Source organism: Lissotriton vulgaris, unplaced genomic scaffold, assembly GCF_964263255.1.
Source record: "Lissotriton vulgaris unplaced genomic scaffold, aLisVul1.2 SCAFFOLD_1647, whole genome shotgun sequence".
Taxonomy (NCBI): Eukaryota; Metazoa; Chordata; class Amphibia; order Caudata; family Salamandridae; genus Lissotriton; species Lissotriton vulgaris.
In genome coordinates this window covers 50287-71710 of record NW_028255434.1, presented here as the reverse complement: position 1 = coordinate 71710, position 21424 = coordinate 50287, and the positions used below count along the sequence as shown (strand labels likewise).

The 21424-nt window shown below is 45.7% G+C and overlaps 1 protein-coding gene across 1 annotated transcript in view; it reads left to right on the top strand.

Moving 5' to 3' along the window:
- Window positions 1-1395: 1395 nt before the first annotated feature.
- Window positions 1396-21424, top strand: part of CIMIP2C (ciliary microtubule inner protein 2C) — a gene marked incomplete at its 3' end in the record, with an annotated part of 52755 nt that continues 32726 nt past the window's right edge. Inside the window, exon 1 of the mRNA XM_086951955.1 lies at window positions 1396-1618. Coding sequence (XP_086808081.1) covers window positions 1545-1618 — 74 coding nt within the window. The remainder of the gene's footprint in view (window positions 1619-21424) is intronic.

Genomic DNA, 21424 nt, shown 5'->3' with positions numbered 1-21424 from the left:
TACTGAGAATCTCTGAAACTGTTTAACCACATGGCTGCTAGGCGTTTTCCCGTCCTGCGCTAAAAAATGTAAAACACCATAAATCATGACGAGCTGGCCTTGTCATCCGCGCACGGCAGGTAAGCGCCATGACGAGCCCAGCTCGTCATTAGCTTCGAAGGGGTTAATTACAGCAGTATTACAATACAACATCTGCCAGTCGGTTGTGTCCTATTTAAGGTAGAGTTGATAAGCATAGAATACTTGCATCTACCCTATTCAAAGTACAACACCTTTTCTTACTCCACCCCGAGCTCCGGGCCCTTTCCCCACTCCTCTCTCCTTTTTCACCAGACAGACTACCAACTTGTAGGACTCAACCAGAGTAATGTTCTCCATTTCCTACCTGACTGCAGCAGATTCTCCAGTTTATTTTGCTCCTTTTTTTTATATCATTTGTTTTATTGTATTGACACCTCTTTCTGTTCAATAAACCTTATTCTGAACTTAGAATTATAACCAGGGCCACTGGAATTATACGATTGTGCTTCAGTGCAAATTTTCGCATGATTATAAATTTGCTGCATTTGCCACATAATCCATCATCTGCCACCTATTCTGCAGATAAAAAAAGTTTTGTTTCTAGCTCAAACTGTTCAAAAGTTACTAAAAAGGCGGCGAGAGTTGTTGCGGCGCAGTGGAGTGCCCTGTACAAAGCAGCACTGGTCACCTTTCTGCTGCTTATTGCTACATTTGGGTGTTATACTAGCACTAGTGAGGTGCAACCAATGCCCAGGCAGTGTTACCCAGTGTAAAAATTATGGAATGAAGTAATACTATTACAAAATGTGCCACATTATGACGCATAATTGCCTTTTCTTGCCAAATATTTTTGTCAATTTGGGGCATAAACTGGCCCTCTCCTGCCACATAAATCCTGATTATAACATTCCGAAATAATTGGAATTTATCTCACGAAGGTAGCTCAGTGGATCAATGTGCCTGAGCACAAGTCCTTGGTTGTTCTTACTTTCAGTTCGTGCGATTGAATCCTCGAAGAGTCTACTCAGGTCTTTTACTTCCTTGTTGGACGATAATATGAGTATCACTTCCTATAATAAACCTTACTAGAGAAAATTATATTCACTTGTTGGAGCACTGCGTGGAACTCTGCTCGCGTTGCATCAGTGTCTATAACTGCACTATTGCTACTCGACTCCAGCAATGGGCAGTAGAGCGCGCGCAGCTATTTTCACACGTCCGCTGTCTCTGCACCATAATTGCAGATTGATTGCTTGCTTTCGCACGGGGCTGTAGTCCTTTCTCCGTTTCCACGGTCGTGGCTGCAGGTGATGTGAAGCCGGAAGGGCCGTTGCCTGGCGACGGCCCCTGGTTACTGTTACGTTGCCACGGACGCCGTGCGTGCAGCTGGCAGGAGCACCTGGATCAGCCGCGAGACCCTCTCCAGCGCCTCAGCAGCAGCCCAGGCGGACTCGTCGAGGCCAGCAGAGGCAGTAGGGGTCGCAGTGCACCACAGGCAGAGGCAGTAGGGGTCGCAGCGGCAGATGGCCTCCAGGAGCGCTGGCACCCTCGTCAGCCACAACAATGCCACCTACATCCCACCTGCGCTCATGCCCGGGTAAGCGAGGGGGCTGTGAGCACCGCACCCCGACCACCTTCACCCCAAATTCAGAACAAAATGCGGCATTTTGTTCAAAACGTCATTTATCTCACAAGTGACCTTTCATGCGAACGGAAGTTCACAAGGTTTAATCATGCAATACCACGTATGTGACGTCACTCTAGAATAACTTCTGACTAGGTCATTTTAAAGAAAGCTTTTTAATGGAAACATAACAGATGTTCTAACCTCTTTGTTTGCAGCGCCTTTATTCCATTCCTTAATCCACATCTCCAATGCTCGATTACCGGAAAGAACATTCTTTAGCTTGCAAAATCCTCACTCCCCCCTTGGACTGTCTCCTGGCGATGCCTGGTCCATTTTAACTATATTTTTTAAGGTTTCATTGCAACAAGGTTTGCAGCCTGACTCCAAAAAGAACCCTTTCTTTACAGTGCTGATTGCACTTTATTGATCAAACTGGGTCTGGCTAACCGCTCTTAAAACAAGCACCGACAGAGCAGTGTGTCTGGCTAATTTATATGTGAGAGCTCTTTGTTGACTGGTGATTTTTTTGTGTGTAGCTGTAAGGATGGGCGAATGTAAGAACAAGTCAACGTTTGACGAATATGTGACTGAGTGCATGGATAATGCATAGCCAAGTGAGTTTATGGATGCATGTTTGATTCCATGGATGAATGGGTGAGGGCAAGGATTTTATAAGAAGGCCTGGGCCCCAATACACCAAGGCTGGGTACCATTGTGCCAAGATTGCGAAGCCTGTGTCAAGAATTGCCACTGTTATACCCGTCCATTATGGGTGATCTGATTGACTAGGTACATGTACTGATTTGTACCATCTCTAATTGACCATAAATGCATATTTGGGGTTGCCACATTACTCCGTAACCATTGCTGCAAATTTAAATGTGCCCCATCACTCAAGTCCGTAGTGCGAGTTCAGATTTGCCCCATCGCTCAGTAATCTTAGTGCATGTGCAAATGTACTGTCACTCTAGATTCATTAGTGCATGTTCACTCGTTAACCCTTCCTAGATGTGCTAACTGCAGTGCTTTCCACACTCACGCAGTAATAATCAATCCGTCCTGATATTTGCACTAACTCTCTATAATCGTGAACTAATGCTGAGATTTACACAATTGCTCAGAAATTTTTACTAACTACCCAGACTTATGGCATCAGCTATCAATCCGTAGTGCATATTCAGAGTTTCCTCAGTGCTTCTTGGCACATGCTCATATTTGCCCCACCACTCAGTAATGCCTATAAATATTGTGTTTCAGTAGCTAGCCTAACATTATCTGTTTTTAATAGCAGACACTTGCAGCTAGTTGAATGGTGGACCTCATACATTTTTAGGTTTCGCCCTGGCCGTAGCACCTGCGAAGCAGGTGCTCCGCCCAGGGCGAAATCTTATGATCTCCAGTATGGGGCTTCGTCCCGCCTCTGTCTTCCATTGGCTAGCTCCATAAATGGAGGCTAGCCATTGGAAGCGATTGGCTCTCAATCACGCTTTCCCGCGAAAACGCGATTCAGGGGCGTTTCTCGGTCTTTTTTTAAGTCCCACCCTCTCCTCTTCCCATTGGCTGGAATTTTACCTTCCAGTCAATGGGAAGGGGAAAGCACGAAAAACACGCCCCTGAATCTCAAATTGACCTTGTTTTTCGTCAGTGCATTGGGGGGTGGGGGTGGGGGGGAGGGGGTTAGCTATAATGGGAAGTTTCATTACATAATTACCAGAATCGTTACGGGGGAAGAGAGCACAGGTGCGCATCGTAAAGCCTGGCTCGTTTTAAGGTTGAGGGTCCAAGAGAACTTCGAGCTAAGCCAGCGCCTACCAACTGTCTCGAGCCTTCAGTGGCTCGCCCACCTCTACGTAATACAATACGCCACCGACCAAGCATTGACGCTAATCATGATTGTCGCTCCAGAAGTTGTCAATGTAATTTTGGACGTAAGGTTGTTTACACCGGTTTCTTCTCTGAGTTCCTATTGGTTTGTAAATATCCCGGATACTGTGTTGCCCGTCCTTCCTATGAGCGTAGTGACGTCAAACGCAGCCCCCTTCGCTGAACTCCCTGAGAGCCGAAAACAATTTTCAAGATGGCCGAAGAGAGAAAGGTAACAATGGCAGGCGGAGGCTGGGCGCAGGATTGTAACCTCTGAGGACCGGAGGAGCCCAGGGCCCTGGGAGCCCAGGGGGCTCTGCAGGTTCCATCCCTTGCTGCGGTCCTCCAGCCCTGGAAATCCTTTCCAGGAGCTCCCAGGAACTGTTAAAGGCCTTCTACGAGCAGAGGGATCTGTCCCAGGACGGCTGGGCCTGGAGTAGTAAGAAACTGAGGCGGGCCATATAACTGGCGGCAGTGCCAGGATACCTCTTGAGTACAGCGCGATGTGTCCAGCTGGATCCTGAACGAAGGAGTTTAAGGGTATAATTGGTGACTCCGTTCCGCCAAAGTGGCATCAAGCATTTGGACAGTTTTCACCCAAAACTGGGGATTCTGTGTGGCCAATCTTGGAGCGAAGAAACTGTACTGGTGGTTACCTTGGATATTGATTTGCGGCAGTGCTGTCTGGTCTTTTTACCCGAGACTGGGGATCTCTGAAGCCCAGTCCCGGGTTCTCGATGTACACCCCCTGGGGGTAGATACTTCAACCTACCCATGGCGGAGTTCGCAGTGCCCCTGCACAGTGCGGTGATGGAAAGCCTCCGTCGCCGGATCGAGCTCTGCCGCCGGCATCACGGCTCTTGTGAGAGCCGCTACGAGGCAGTTTCGGCCGAGCGGCTAGACTTAGAGCGACAACAGACTTACAGCTTGCACCAGCGCTGCCGCCAAGGCAAAGCGAGCTGGCAAGCACCTGGCACCATCCATCGCCTCTGGGGCTGGTGACTGGGGAGTGGCAGGGTCCGGTGGCGGTGATAACGGCACAGGGACAGATGGGGACCGGAGCAACAGCGCCGTCATAGCGGTAAGGACCCTGGTGGAGTAGTGGTAATATATGGCTTCTATAGATTGGCAATCAGGTGGCACCACATTGCGGAGATGTATAGGGAGGTGGAGACATTGCTAATAGGAAGTCCTGGTACAAGAATAGGAGATCGGCGTGCAGAAGCCGTATCACCACAGTAAGGTTGCATTTCAGGCCATGGATGCAGGCGTGAGGACAGGTGCACATAATATATAGAACATTGACGTTAATGCTGGAATGTAGAATTTTATAAATTGTCGTGGGAGGAGTAGATCTGAAGCGAATGGAATTCCCGAGATAGGTACGTAGAAATGCCTGCCGAGATTCTGAGATGGGGCCAGTCCCCCCTATTTGGACATTGGAGCATGACGTTTTTGTAATTACATTGCGTGTAGAGGGCATTCTTATGTACGTTTTTTGAGAAGAGCCGATAGGGATAGGGGAACCTTTCTGGCTGAAAAGTTTGCTTATGATATTGGTATGTGGCAGGTCGCGTGTAGAGGGCACTCTCATGTAAGTTATTGAGAAGAGCAGATCGAGATAGGGGAACAATTTGGGCTGGACAGTTTATTTATGAACATGGTATGTGGCTGTCGAGTGGGTTGCACACGGAGGCTGGAAGCGCACTCTTTTTTCTGAGGAAAGCTTTTGTTGTTACTTCCCTTACCGAAAGAGGGGAGTTACATGAGAATTACATAAATCTAGAAGCTATCCCTTGAATATTGAAGTGGGCACGTAAAGGGTTTTGGTCCCTTGAGGTATGTGTTATTTGTTCACATCTTTATTTACCTCCTTCCCCTCTTTATAATCCCTGTTTTGTATACCGTAGATCACCTCCATTCCGTACTACGTTATGTATTGGCTGGGTTTTTCCTTCGACTACGGCCATATGGTGGTTTTCTTAGGCGATAGTACGCAATTTATGCCGGTAACGCCACCCACAGACAGTCCTTTTGTGCGTTTAGCTCACTGTTTCTCCGGGAATCGGAAGTTGAGTTGGCTTTTTATTGTACTGGAGAGGGTAGGTTGCCGGAGGTACTCGTTCCACCTCTGTTTTCAGTTCAGATCGGTTCTGGCCCACAATGCGTGGGCGCTGTAAGGACCCGGAGAACAAAGAAATCTGTGCGTTTTTACGACAGAGTGCTTTCCTTTGTATGTCAAAGGCAGTGAAGCACTCGCTTAATTTGGGATCTCTGGCCATCAGCGTGTCACTGCTCCTGGGTTTACAGGCGGGGGTGGGCTCGGTCAGTGGGCATTTCAACCTGGGACATACAGGAACTCATCGGGTGGGTCACTAGGCGTAGCCACGGCATAATGAGATCATCGGGTCGTGCCTCGTTGTGAAGTCAGCGAGCATTGAAAGCCGCATTTCTCAAAAGGCTTCGTGATAGAAATTGTGGATTCACGGTATTATGGTTTGGGATCTACCCGGGAGCATACCCAAAAGTTGCTGGTTACTAGACAGTCGTATACAATCTGGTTGCCAATTGTTCCCCGCCACCGCTAATTTCATGTCTTAACTGGTCACGCTCCAATGTATAATCCGTCTTGCACAGAGCAGCTCTTATCGATCAGTGACATTTTCATTAAAACCATTTAGGCATGTAATACGAAGCGTGCATAAGGAGGCTGTCTCAAGAATACCCCGGAAGTACTTGCTCCCCCTCTTTTTTTTCCACCCCTTCCCTATAATTCCAGTTTTTCGTGTTTCAATATTATTTTTCTACAAATGTGTGTATTCCCCCGTCAAAACAAACTATTCATTGTTGCATGTAATGGGCAACGGGGTTATCTCTAGATGTCGGGAAGGTTTCTGGCTTGTCTAGTGCGCTAAGTTATGTGTATGTGAGTGGGGGTGTCTCATTGGGCTTTAAGATTGTTATAGCTAGTCTTGACTATGGTCTCAGTGGACTGCGTTTAACTATGGCTAGTTGTGGCCATATCCCTCTTATGCAGGTAAAGGCTCATTGGGGCTTTATGTAGGCGTTGTAGCCAGCCAAAACGTTTATTTTGGATCTCCGATTCAGTGTTGCAAAAGTTAAGGCTGGATAGGAGCAGGGCTCTTGACAGTTACACCAGAAGGTCAGCACTTAGTATAGAGTATTTTGAGTAAGGAGAGTTGGAGATTCATCCCTTTGACCGTTGCTTTACACTGTGGAGCCAATGTTTGTGGTGGTGTCTAGTTGGAGATGGGTTTGAGTTTCATCTATGACCGTTTGGAAGTTTACTTGCTATAGCACATACCTGTGCCAAAGGACTTGCCGAGAAAGGGACGAACCTTGGAACACTACACGATAATGATGTGTGGAGGGCTCATTGGTTTAGAATTAGATTTTCTATCATAATTCTCTCATGATAGCAGACACTTTATCTTGCTTTAAAACAACTGTCTGTTGGACGTGTGCACCAGCTGTGTACGAAATTGTGTTGCTTGATTGAATAAACTGCACCAAAAGACAAAATTATTAAATGTATTTTGTGTCTTTTTTTCTGCTGAAAAGCTCTTCCTTTATGGATCACCAATTGGGAATATTAATTTCGCAGTGGCCAAGTTATCTTTTCTTTAACGCCTGAATATAATCGATAGACTTAAGTGTTGCTGTGTGGCTCTGTGTGTGTGTGGCTCTGTGTGTGTGTGTGGCTGGCTCTGGGTGTCTGTGGCTCTGGGTGTGTGTGTGTGTGGCTCTGGGTGTGTGTGTGTGGCTCTGGGTGTGTGTGGCTCTGGGTGTGCGTGGCTCTGGGTGTGTGTGTGTGTGAGGCTCTGGGTGTGTGTGGCTGGCTGTGTGTGTGGCTCTGGGTGTCTGTGGCTCTGGGTATGTGTGTGTGGTAGTAATTGCTGTCTGCTGAGCTCGTCCAGTAGGGTACAATAGGTCTCACATTTGCGAGAGATTAAGCTATTGGCAATGTAAATGACAATGCCATTTATTTATCTGTTTTCAAAACCAACACATTTTTTGTCATTTACAATGCCAATAGCTCTAACTTTTGCAAAGGCGAAACCGTTGCATTGCAAATGCTTGTTATTTGTTGTTGTTGCTACATGTGCACAGTTCATTTTTGTATGTATTATGTCACATCATTATTTACCTCTGGCATTTCGATTTTTCGTATATTGTTTGCCCACAGGAGATTGGTTTGAGCAGAAAATGTCTCGGGGAGCCACTCTTAGCTTATGCCGCTATGCAGATGATGCCTTCTCAGTTGCTTGGCTTATAGCTGCAGGGGCAGCTCATCCACTATGGCGGAGGAGAGCGCCTCACTGCTTTTCAGCAGCGAGAAACATAAAATAACAATAACTTAGAGTTATTGTCATTTTATGATTTGTGTCCTGCTGCTTTGCGGCGGGCGGGTGGGTGGGCCTGCTCTGCTCTCAGAGCAGGGCAGGGGAGGAGTGGTTTGCCCAAACCAGCCATGTGCACTTCCCTGTTCTTAATGCAGGCTGCATTACAGCCTGCATGGAGAACATGCCCACCCCTCCAGGCCTGGCTGAGTGCCGTGTCACAGTGCTCAGACCAATCACAAGGCTGCATTGCATAGGGTAGGAAGCCTGGCTGCCTGCTACCTGTTCCTGTCGGAGGCAGGAGAGCAGGAGCAGAGAAGACACAGGACCCGGCCTCAAAGTAAGTTTTTAATTTTTTAAATTTCTGATTCCCCTCTTGCACTCCCCTCCGCACGACACTCGGCCCCCCATCCCCCATGAGCCATGCCGGCCACAACTTTAAAGCAGCCTAGGGCTGTCTGAGGGCAGTACCCACCTTGCTCTCCCATTGGGCTTGATGTATTCTGCAGCATTTTTCGAGCGTTCAAACGTCTGCTGGTGCCCCGCTTCCCTATAGCATGCTTCGACCTGTTCCCCTTAAGCACGTGTAACATTGGACCGGGCTTTGTGGTTGGAGACCCCGTTTGACTGTTCTTTTGTGCACTCATACAGGCCTACCAATAAGATTTTCTCTCTGTAAAGTAACAAAACTCCATACCTCATGACTGACAGTCCCAACATCGAAAGGATGTAATGTGAGCTGAGCCAAAATGTGAATGAAAAGTGGAATAACCAATGACTGAAAGAGAGGCTCCAAACCTCTGTCTCCCTTCTAGGTAATATGTTTTGATTTCATAGCAGACAGCTAAATCTATATCTGCTGATGTGCAGGGAAACAGAGCGGGGAAGAGGGAGAAAGTGAATGTACCATATTTGATCTGCAGGTCACCTTTTGTCTTTGAGAGACAAGTTTTTTAGGGTGGATCTTAAACCAAAACGAATGTGAAAACCTCATTCCATTTTATTATCCTGGGGTTTCTTGTGGCACTCTGAAGCATTCTGGGTGTTGTAGTCCTGTTTTGCTTCTATTGAACTAATTATATGATCAAATGAGATAGCAATGATTTGTAAGTGAATGTGTCAGACTGTAAACACAAAGTGGACACTCTAAAGCCAACCCATTGGAGGGCTTCCTCTTTGGCATCAGAGCGCGTGACTGGGAACACAAACCAGCCCTGGCAATTCAGTTGGATTGGCCCCTTGGGTGGAGGGGGTGCTAGTGAAAAGCATTGCTGCTGCTGTTGCTATTGAGGGCCGATATTGAGGCAATGCAGCGAAACCGTCCCCCAGTAACTAAAACGCCCCCCACCACTCAAAAACCATCCAGACCCTTCCAGCCCACTGGGGAAATGCCCAGTGCCCGCTACGGCCAGTCCAGCCCTGATGCTATGCTATGTCATCAGTAGTGATGGTGCGGAAAGTTGACTCCTGCGTCATCACGGGGTAGATCTTTACAGTGGTAGGTGTTCTTCTGTGTTGGTCGCAGCATTGAAGCCTACTCTTAACTTGCTGCAAGAACTAGCTTGAAAACTAAGTGCCAACTCCCACCAAAGCACTGTAATTCAGAAAAATCTCCAAGGAGAACGGTTCTATAAAGTGGTTGTACAGAGAAGCATATAGGTATGTAAAGCTCAGCTGCTGTTCTGGAGAGGTGTTTTTCGTAAACTCAAGAGACCTGTAGAGTGACCAAGTCATGTGTTTCATACACATCTCCCATGAGCTGTAATGTTCAATACCCACTGACGAGGGTCATTCCTTAGACAAGGCCGGATTACACAGATGGTGCAGGGGAGATTCAGCAGACCGTTTCATATTACACATATTGCACCTGCTACAGTGCAGTCTTGCGCTGACATTTCACCAACGTTTAGTCCCACTTGTAGTTGCTGGAAAATGAGGAATGCTTACTAGTAATGGTAGAGTTTAAATGAGGAGTATGGAGGGGTTAAGCGAGGTTAGGGAGGGTTTACGAAGATGCCTGCATCCACCCACAAAAGAGTACGACCATTGCTATTCACAAGCTTGCCTTCTATTGTCAGTGCAACCAAATAGGCCCCAAAAATAGTAGTAAATGTACTTCAGCACCACACATGGCCAACCACCGGTACTGCAACATCCTCTCATACAAAATAATGGACGGAGGGACGTGAGATAAAAGCCCATAGGAAATAATGTTAAAATAAATAATTTAATCTATAAATATAAATATTTCACGTTAAAAAATGTGTCCATGAATAAAACATCCATTATTTTATTTCAAAATATTTTGTTAACCTTTTTTCATTTTACAAATGTATGTACTAGTATGTATGTACTAGTATGTTTGAAAAGTAATTACATTAATTTTACACATACGTTTAAATCATTTTAATAAATAACATTTAGTTTTTTTTACTTTAGTTGGGAATGTTTTAATTTAAATGTCAGAAAAATATTTTTTTTTAAATGTAATATATTCAAAAGAATACATATTTTAATTTAAAATGAAGTTAGCAATGCTGTAGTAGTTTTAATATTGTTCAACATTTAACATAAATAGACCAAATGAATCATCATTGATATTCAACATGAAAACTCAATTTAAAAAAAAGTTTTCCCCTATTGTTTACCAAGGTAAGCTCTCTACCCTGAATGTGGAGGTCTCTGTCAAGAGTGCGGAACTTCACATAAAGTCGTATAGTCACTAGTAGTAACTTTTCAATTGTATTTGACATTTGTACTGACGCCACACAATATTTGACTGGGTGGGGACAAGTTCAAGTTCAAGTGTGAGTCTATACTTTTGAGTAATTTTACACCCATAAGAAGTGAATAGCCAAAAGTAGTAAAGTTACTCAAAAGATTAAGAGTACATTTATTTGTAGTAAATGCACAGGTGTATATTTATTTCTGTAAATATGCCTTTTAATGACAAAAAGACAAAGTCAGCCCCATGGTCGGTGGTGATATGGGAAATCGTGGTGCTGAATAGTAGATGTTTATTTTTACACTTTCATTGAGCGAGCACTAAATATTCCTTTACTCACATTAGCTACATGGCCTACTTCTTTTTAAAATGAATATGGCATCTTTTTTCTCTTAGTAAGCTTCCTTTTGTTGTTTCACCATAACCTTTCCTTGTAGATTACCGACCCATTTCTCTCCTCCCGTGGGCTGCTAAACTGACTGAGGCTCATGTCAACACCGTTCTAGCTAACCATCTCCATTCTGCGAACATTTTAGATCCTTCACAGAACGGCTTTAGGCCCGGTCACAGTACTGAGACTGCGCTCCTTTATATGGCTGAACATCTTCGCATGTTGGTGGATTCAGGTCACACGGCGGCACTTGTGCTTCTCGATCTAAGTGCCGCCTTCGACACCGTCTCCCATGACATTTTACTCCAATGTCTGGTGGAGGCCGGGGTGGATAGTTTGGCTCTTGAATGGTTCAGATCTTTCTTATCTGATCGCTCCTTCAGGGTCACCACGCCCCCGTTCGAATCTTAACCACATGGGATTGCCCAGGGAGTTCCCCAAGGATCAGCTCTTAGCCCCACTTTATTTAACCTTTATGTTCAGCCGCTAGCTGATGTCGCCATGCGTGGGAACCTTTCCATCGTGTCCTACGCAGACGACACTCAGCTGGCGGTTGCCATTAGTGGGGCTTCCGACCTGGAGGCAGCTAAGTTCCGTGAGGGACTCATATCGGTGACCCACTGGATGAATGACAATTTCCTGCAATTGAACACCAAGAAAACCGAGGTGCTCGTTGTGGGGAAACAAATTCATCTATGGGGCGACAACTGGTGGCCACATGAGCTCGGTCCTACCCCTACCCTCGTTACTGAAGTTAAAAATCTTGGGGTTTGGTTTGACTCCCAATTGAGCTTTACCACCCATACTAAAAAGATTGCTGCATCATGTTTTGGGATCTTGCGTCAGATTCGGTCCACTTTTAAATACTTTGACGCTCCCACTCGACAACTCATTGTGCAAGCCATGATCTTGTCTAAACTAGACTATGCTAGCTCTCTTTTTCTTGGAGTCAATCAGGCTGAACTCTCCCGTCTTCAACGCGTTCAGAACGCGGCCGCCAGGGCTCTGGTTAGTTTACCCAAATTCTTTTCAGCCCGGAAAACCATTTACAATCTCCATTGGCTTCCGGTGGCACAGAGAATAATGTTTAAATCTCTGATTTTGACATTTAAAATTCTCAAATTCTCTTCTCCTCAGATCCTGGAACATCTTATTTCCCCTTATGTCCCAGTACGCTCTCTGAGGTCCTCTGCTCTCCATCTTGCCATTGTGCCTCGCTTCAAGAGATCCAGGATTGGCGGACGCTCCTTTCGAGTTCTTGCCGCCAAACTATGGAACTCTCTGCCTGTTCATATTCGGGCCATTGACGGGCTCTTTGCCTTTAGGAAGGCTGTCAAAACTTTTCTCTTCCCCCTAGCTCCTTAGTTCTGTTGTGTTGTGTCTCACCATTCTCCTATGTCCGGCATTTTCTTTTGTTCTGCACTAGCGCCAGGACGCCCCTTTGCTGGGGCATCTGTGCGCTCAATAAATCCGGATAACATAACATAACATTTTCAATCACTTGTTTAGGGATGAAAATCTATGTGGAGGGTCAGAGTGAAAACATTAAATGTTATATATATTTTACAAAATCGTGTCATAGACAGCAGAATAGGCAAGTCATACAGGCTAATAAATAATACCCCATTGACAATACAGAATTAAAAAAAAGAGACAGATGAGACCCATTTTCCATGCTCGGTCTTCAACAACAGTAGCGATAATATCTTAATTTTAATTAATGTATATGCAGAAATACCTATAAACATGAGAAGAAATAACCTTCACTTCAATAGGTGGCCTCTGCCATCAAGTAAGTAACCAAAACCCTATGCCTCCCAAACACAATACACATTATCACTCAAATGCCAGTTTAAATATCAGAAATTTAACCATTGCCAAGAGCAAGAGTGCATGAACCCCGCACCTGTCACCAGGAACTATGACAGACAATGCCACAAACATTCACACATAATATAACTACTATAATACAGTAAAACTAGAATAACAATGCATGCACACTCCATACCTCACTTACCTCCAGAGACCACAGGCTGCATGATGCTCAGAAACGTGTAGCAACACACCTTCCAGTTCCTGATAATCCAAAGCCACATAGTAATGTACAATCAAGACAACACAGAGCAGGTCAGTAATGCACAATCAAAGCATCTCTCAGTCATGTTGTAATGTATGTTCAACCAACAGCCCAGAGGCATTTCCTAATGTATATTCCAAACAGCACAGACTGCAAGCAATAACGGATTCCAGAAAACACACAAAAACTAAGATGCCACATGATTGGCAGACATGGGCTATATAAATACCAGTAGTGTAACACATAAACCCAGATCTGTTGACTGGGTGTGAGTGTTTGATTAGTTCAGATGCTCCGTCCATCACCACCCCCTTTTGCACTGATTTGTTCGCCATAAGTTGGCAAGGTATGCTGAGATGTGAGTCCCATGCTCTCCACACCACTGGAGTCAAGCTATCCTGGCTGAAGACGGCTGATAGTCAGAAACCGGTCCTAGGATGCTTGATTACGGTCCAGAAAAGACATGGCTTGGCAATTCGGGCTGGACTGTTCCCATGAGGGACAGGGTCAAGGCTGATTTGCATATGGCCATGTCTGAACTGTGGTGGTGTGGAGTGCAAAAAAACGATGGATTTAGGCCCAGATCTCTGTACTGAGGTGAATGTATGACATTGTTCTGCATTCTGTTCATCAACTGTGGTTTTTGCATTTGTACCCATGAGGGACAGGGTCAGACTGATTTGCATATGGTCATGTCTGAACTGGGGTGGCAGAGTGGGCTAAAGAACGGTGATGGATTAAACCCAGATCTGTTGACTGGGTGTGAGTGTTTGATTAGTTCACCATAAGTTGGCAGGGTATGCTCAGACGTGAGTCCCTTGCTCACTTTGCCACTGGATTCAAGCAAGCCTGGCTGAAAACGTCTGGAATGCCAGAAACCGGTCCTAGGAAGCTTGTTTCCGGTCCAGGGAAGGCATGGCTTGGCAGTTTGGGCTGGACTGTTCCCATGAGGCACAGGGTCAGAAGGATTTGCATATGGCCATGTCTGAACTGGGGTGGCAGAGTGGGCTAAAGAACGGTGATGGATTAAACCCAGATCTGTTGACTGGGTGTGAGTGTTTGATTAGTTCAGATGCTCCGTCCATCACCACCCCGTTTTGTACCGCTCAGAAACGTGTAGCAACACACCTTCCAGTTCCTGATAATCCAGAGCCAGATAGTAATGTACAATCAAGACAACACAGAGCAGGTCAGTAATGCACATTCAAACCATCTCTCAGTCATGTCGTTATGTATGTTCCAACCAACAGCCTAGAGGCATTTCCTAATGTACATTCCAGACAGTCCAGACTGCAAGCAATAACAGATTCCAGAAAACACACAAAAACTAAGATGCCACATGATTGGTAGACATGGGCTATACAAATACCAGTAATGTAACACATGATCAAATGTAATTGTTTTGGAACAGTAATGTTTCCTAATTGGCTCTGTAAGTGTGCACCCCCACCCTATGTGATTCCCTTCCCTGAAAGTCTTAGTGGGTTTTAAATAACCTCCCTCCCCTGCCACCTCCTTGTAGATCCCATCAATTCTCCATGCTTACTGTGGGATCCCAAGTTTACAAGGATGCAGACCCCAAAGCATGGTTCTGAGGTTGGAAAGAAACCACAAGTGCACCCCTCTTTAAAAGGAGGATGTGGGCCCCCTCTACTGGGTTTCGTGCCACAGTGTAATTTATAGTGAAAGGACAGGCCTTTTTTCCTTCTTCAGAGGGTGACCTCTACTGGCCTCCCCATCTAAAAACTCATCCAGTCTCTATCAACCGGTTCTTTCACAATTATCTGAGTGGGTTATAAGTGAAATATATATTTTAAAAGTGTGTGTGTGGGCCAGGATGAATGAGGAACCTATTTGCATGCTTGCCTAGCTGCCCTAGAAAATCAATTTTGAATTCTCTGTGTTTATGTATAGCAGCACAAAATGGAGGAAGGCTTGGTGTAGGCCTGGTCAGGTCTTTGCAAACCTAGAAACCTGTACTATTGCATTAATTTCATTTTCCAGTCCATTGCCTTAAAACAAATCGTAACAGTCTCCTGTGGGTGGGGAGTCAGATTCCTCCTATTAGTCATGTCAGCCTTACAGTGGTCTTCCCTCAAACATTTTGCCTCACCTCCATGTTTGCTGCACTTATTTATGTTGGCCTTGGGACTCTCTGCACTTTACCACTGCTAACCAGTGCTATAGTGTTTGTGCTCACTCCCCTAAAACATGGTTACATTGGCTTATGTGCGATTGGCATATTTACTTTATATGTAAGTCCTTCAAAAAGTGGTATACCATTTACCCAGGGCCTGTAAATTAAATGTTACCAGTGCGTCTGCAGCACTTACTGTGATACCCATTTAAGTAGCACTTTAAAACATGTCCCAGACCTGCCATTACTACCTGAATGCAGTTTTAAGTGACTATATCGACTTGGCATTTAGACCCCCTTACTAAGCCAAGCCAAAATCTACTGTTATTGCATGTAGATCACGCTGTTATGTTATGTTATGTATTTGTTTGAGCGCGAACAGCTGCCCCAGCAACGAGGCGTCCCGGCGCTAATAACCATGAAATAACAGCTGAGGGGAATGAGAGGGAACAGCGAGATGGCCTAGGACAGAGGGAACAAATGGGTTTTATTTGCCTTCCGGAAGGCAGACAAATTATTCAGGGAGCGAATGCTCAGTGGCAAGGAGTTCCAAAGTTTTGCCCCCAGAACTTTGAAGGAACGGCCACCCATTCGGCAGAGCTTTGTTCGAGGGTAGCCCATATGGCAGGGTGCTGTGCAATTAAAAGGTTGAACATGTACTTTTAACTTTTACATGTCCTGGCAATGAAAAACTCTTAAATTTCACTTCTGTGAGGCCTACTCTTCCCATAAGATAACATTGGAGATTCCTTATTGCATTCAATAAGCTGTAATTTCCAAATGTGAGCAGGTACCTAGCTCATGTTTGGTGTCTTTGGAATTGCTGTGAAGAGCCCAATTTAATGGCAAAGTTGGGTTTTGATCACAATTTTAAAAATAGCACTTTTAGAAAGTTTCAAAAAGAATAATTGATGGGCCGTATGCATAAACAATGTCAAACACTCACCCCCAGTACAATGATCTGGGCCTAAATCAATTGTTTTTTTGCTAATCGGGCCACCCCAGTTTGGGCCCATCTATATGCAAATCAGTCTTGACCCTGCTCCTCCTCTGAACAGTCCAGCCCGAACTGCCAGGCCAGGTCCTCCCAGTACCAGAAACAAGCATCCTAGGACCGGTTTCGGGGTATCACCCCTCATCAGTTAGGATTAACCCTGGGCGTAATGGGCGTAGTGGGGCTTCGCGGAGCTACGTGAAGTGGGCGAGAAACTACGCCCACCTCCGCACTCCGCGTAGCCCCACTACGCACCGCAGGCCTCCCTCCCGCCCTCCCTAAATACTTTAAATTAAACTAAACGTGTAAAAGAATTAAAAGGCACTTACCTTGCCCACCGCTGCCCGCCGCGTCCCCGGGGCTCGCTCTCTTCATTGCTGCCGTCTTGTGTACTAATGCGCATGCGCGGGCGGCCGCGCATGCGCATTTCTCGTGAGAAATGCGCATGCGCGGCCGCCCGCGCATGCGCATTAGTACACAAGACGGCAGCAATGAAGAGAGCGAGCCCCGGGGACGCGGCGGACAGCGGCGGGCAAGGTAAGTGCCTTTTAATTCTTTTACACTTTTAATTTAAAGTATTTAGGGAGGGCGGGAGGGAGGCGGGTGGCGGCCAGCTACGCTCCGTCTGCAGAGCGTGCGTAGTGCCGGATTCTACGCCTGCTACGCAAAATGCGTAGAAGCCGGCACTACGCACACTCCGTGCACGGAGCGTAGCCGCCCGCCCACTCTTAGTTAGGATAGCCTGAATTCAGTGGCATGGCTTTCTACAAAGTCTGATATGGACAGATTACTGATTCAAGGAGGCAGTTTTTATCTAGAACTATGGGTGATGGGAGATGCCACAGCCATTTAAGACGTCTCACCATACCATAACTTTGTCCTTCTGTTCCCTAGAATCACTATGAAGTTGTGATCACAAATTCTGGATTATGGTAACATCTTGTATAATGGCGCCCCGGCTTATGCCCTCCGACGCCTACAGCTGGTTCAGAACCAAGCGGCCCGCCTTATTCATGGTCTCCCTAAATTACATCACGTCACCCCTGTATTGAAGAACTTACACTGGTTGCCCATTAGGGAGCGGGCCCTCTTTAAACTAGGCTGTACCGCGTTTCAGGCCCGAGCTGGAACCGCCCCAGCGTTCATAAACTCGGCAATCTCAAGCTACATTCCGGTAAGAGAGCTGCGTTCATCCATCCAGTCCCTACTCTCAGTCCCCCGTTTTAGGAAGAAGAGGATGGGGGGTAAAATTTGCGGTCCTCGGCCCTACTTTTTGGAATTCTCTCCCCCTTGCCCTCAGATCCATTCTGTCCTACCCCGGCTTCCGCAAGGCCCTAAAAACCCATCTTTTTCTGCAAGCCTTCTCAGTTTAAAGTTTTCCCACAGTCTCCATCCAGGCCCTAACGTTCCTCAGCGCCAAGAAACCACCAGGTATATGTGAGCTTAATAAATGTTTTTAAATTCAAATTAAATTCAAATCACAACCAACTCAAATCTAAAATGGTGCCTTAAATTTGTGGTAGGTGATACCTATTGGCACCTATATTGTTGCATATACTGTGTCCAGAAACACTCTTGTATAGAGTACATTAGCTGGAATATGACCCTCTCTGGAAGCTAGGGTAAGTAAACAATGCTGTTAAATATGTTTATTATGTGCATGCATGCTTGCGGGTGAGAGTGTGTTTATATGTGTGAGAGTTTGTGAATGTGTTAGTATCAGGGCACGAGTCAGGGGTACACGCGTATGGACGGCGCCCCCCCCACTAATTTTCCAGGGTGGACGCCGTCCACCCTGCTCATAAGCAGGACTTTATTAGATAGTGTAACTTGCCCGCCCGGCCGTCCGTAGCTTTCTTAGCATTGGCTTGCCCGCCGGCATCTCCCAACTACAGGGCTGTCAATCTTGTGAAGCGCGCAAATCCGCTCCCTATAAAAGCTCTGCCTTGAACTTTTAACCTGCCCCCATGCCTCGTAACCTTGCCGGGCACTTATCGGTAGGCGCTGTGATCTGCCACCAATCAGTGGTCATTGGCGATGTTACTGGAGGATGTACATTGTTACAACGCATGCTTTTACCACGCATGCCTTTACAACGCAGGTTTTTCAACGCAAGTTGTTACAACGACTTGCGTTGGGGGGTGCTGGATAGTGAATAGTTTAATTTACTCATCCAACTCCAGTCCCCGTGGATAGTAGGGAAAGTGTTGGATAGTAAATTAAACTATTATCTATCCTATAGCGCCCCCCAGCACAATACGTTGTGATGACTTGCGTTGAAAAACCTGCGTTGTAAAGGCACTGCGTGGTAAAAGTTGCGTCGTAAAGGATGTTTCCCGTTACTGGATGGGAGTGTGTGCAACTAGGCACTACCGCCCTGTGCTATTATGCCCTTTATTTTTCGGGCTCTCCTCCCCTGCCTTCTTTCTTTTTTTGGGAGTCACCGGATCCAGGTATTGTTGTGTCTCGCCCTCCCACTCGACGAGACTCCACTTCCATTCCTTACCGCTCCCTGACCTTTGCCCGTGAGTGAATGACGCTTGGCGACGGTTTTGTCAAGTCTCAAAGAAAGTATTAAAAAATCTATTTTAAATTTAGCAAAGGCAAGCTTATACCGTTTACTGTGGCCATTTCCTGCATTATATTGTGGCTCTATGTTGAAGCCATTTGTTAGCATTTTATGTTGATTAGGGTCTCATGTCCTACACTGTATTCTTCCCATTCCTTGCACCAATTTTCACTCATACCCTCACCTACCCCCTCCCTTTCACCTATTGGGGCACAAACGTTTCGTATATATATGATGTAATGTTTTTTGTGATTGAGCAATCTCCTAAGGCACATTGTGATTAAATAACAGTGTACCTCTCTGACCGTTTTTTGAATTTCTTTATTTTTTCTTGTTTATTCGAACGTATTATCCTGTCTATTTTTGAATGAATGTATACTGGGACCCCTTCCCCAGTGTACCATTAAACACCGAGGTCCCAGTGACTTTAATTGGGTTTACCCTTCCTTGTAACGTAACGTCACTTCCTGTTATGTCACTTCCTGTGATGCCACTTCCTGTGATGATATGTACTGTGATGTCACTTCCTGTGATACTACCTAACTTGGAGAGTCCCCCCACTTCTTTTTTTAGGACTTGTGCTCTGGTTAGTATGTGTAAGCATGAATATGATTCAAAGGAAAGGTCAAATGGCATGTGATGTCACCTCCGCTACCCTAGGCATTTTGGTGAATTAACGCTCATGAATATAACACTGTATGTGTAAACTTTACAAATACGCTTGTGTTCAAATCGTGACCCCAGAAGGAGGTGGAATCGTTTGACTTTCTCCATAAATATTTCTTTTAGATGCCTCTTTCAACTGTTATATTTTTACTGTTTCTAAATAAACATGTAATCTTTTTAAAGATATAGCTAGGACAGTGACATTTATTGATCGTTGTCACTTTGCGCCCTGTGTCTGGCGGTGACGTGGAGCCTGGACGTGGAATAGTCTCTTGACCGCTCTACCGTCTGAGGATAAGGACCCAGATAGGGATACCTGAGGTGCTTGTGTGTATTCAATTTTTCCAAATCAAATAAAATATATTTACAGGACAGGAGTGAAGAGAGACCCAGGAGTGTTGCAGGATAGGGCACATTTTATTTTCCTGATAGGTCAGAAGAGGTGTCCAGCTCTAGGATCCCCACTCTCAGCTGTTGCAAATGGAACATTACTGTTTGTTGTGAGTTTGAATCTGCTGGAGACACCTACCAGAGTTGGGCTATTAAAAGCTTAAATGGGCTTGTCGCTTGGAGGTCAGGCTGTGATAGTGACAAAGGCATTCAAGGCAGACTCTCGCTTCTGTAATTGAACATGCATACATTGAGATATGCGGCATGCATACATTGAGATATGCGGCATACATACATTGAGATATGCGGCATGCATACATTGAGATATGCGGCAGGCATAAATTGAGATATGCGGCATGCATTCATTGAGATATGCGGCATGCATACATTGAGATAAGCGGCAGGCATACATTGAGATATGCGGCATGCATACATTGAGATATGTGGCATGCATACATTGAGATATGCGGCATGCATACATTGAGATATGCGGCATGCATTCATTGAGATATGCGGCAGGCATAAATTGAGATATGCGGCATTCATTCATTGAGATATGCGGCATGCATTCATTTAGATATGCACCATGCATACATTGAGATATGCGGCTTGCATTCATTGAGATATGAAGCATGCATTCATTGAGATATGCGGCATGCATTCATTGAGATATGCGGCATGCATACATTGAGATATGCGGCTTGCATTCATTGAGATATGAAGCAGGCATAACTTGAGATATGCCACATGCATTCATTGAGATATGCGGCATGCATACATTGAGATATGCGGCTTGCATTCATTGAGATATGCGGCAGGCATAAATTGAGATATGCGGCATGCATACATTGTGATAAGCGGCATGCATACATTGAGATATGCGGCATGCATACATTGAGATATGTGGCATGCATACATTGTGATGTGCGGCATGCATACATAGAGATATGCGGCATGCATTCATTGAGATATGCGGCAGGCATAAATTGAGATATGCGGCATGCATTCATTGAGATATGCGGCATGCATACATTGAGATATGCGGCAGGCATACATTGAGATATGCGGCATGCATTCATTGAGAAATGCGGCATGCATACATTGAGATATGCGGCATGCATACATTGAGATATGCGGCAGGCATACATTGAGATATGCGGCAGGCATACATTGAGATATGCGGCATGCATACATTGAGATATGCGGCATGCATACATTGAGATATGCGGCAGGCATACATTGAGATATGCGGCAGGCATACATTCATTGAGATATGCAGCATGCATACATTGAGATATGCACCATGCATACATTGAGATATGCGCCATGCATACATTGAGATGTGCAGCATGCATTCATTGAGATATGCGCCATGCATACATTGAGATATGTGCCATCAACCGAATCACTATAGGCGTGGCAAGCCAAAAACTGTGAGAAGCTCTGTCCTGAGCGGTTCCTTTCGCAGGTATCTTGATGGGCAGAGTCCCAGCTGCAAGTCTGTGCTGCACAGAGAGAGGAAAGCCAGGAAGAAAAGAGGGCACCGCCTGGGCTGTGTACCGAGAGTCACGTGGCCATCAGCTTTGCATTTCACACAGGTGTC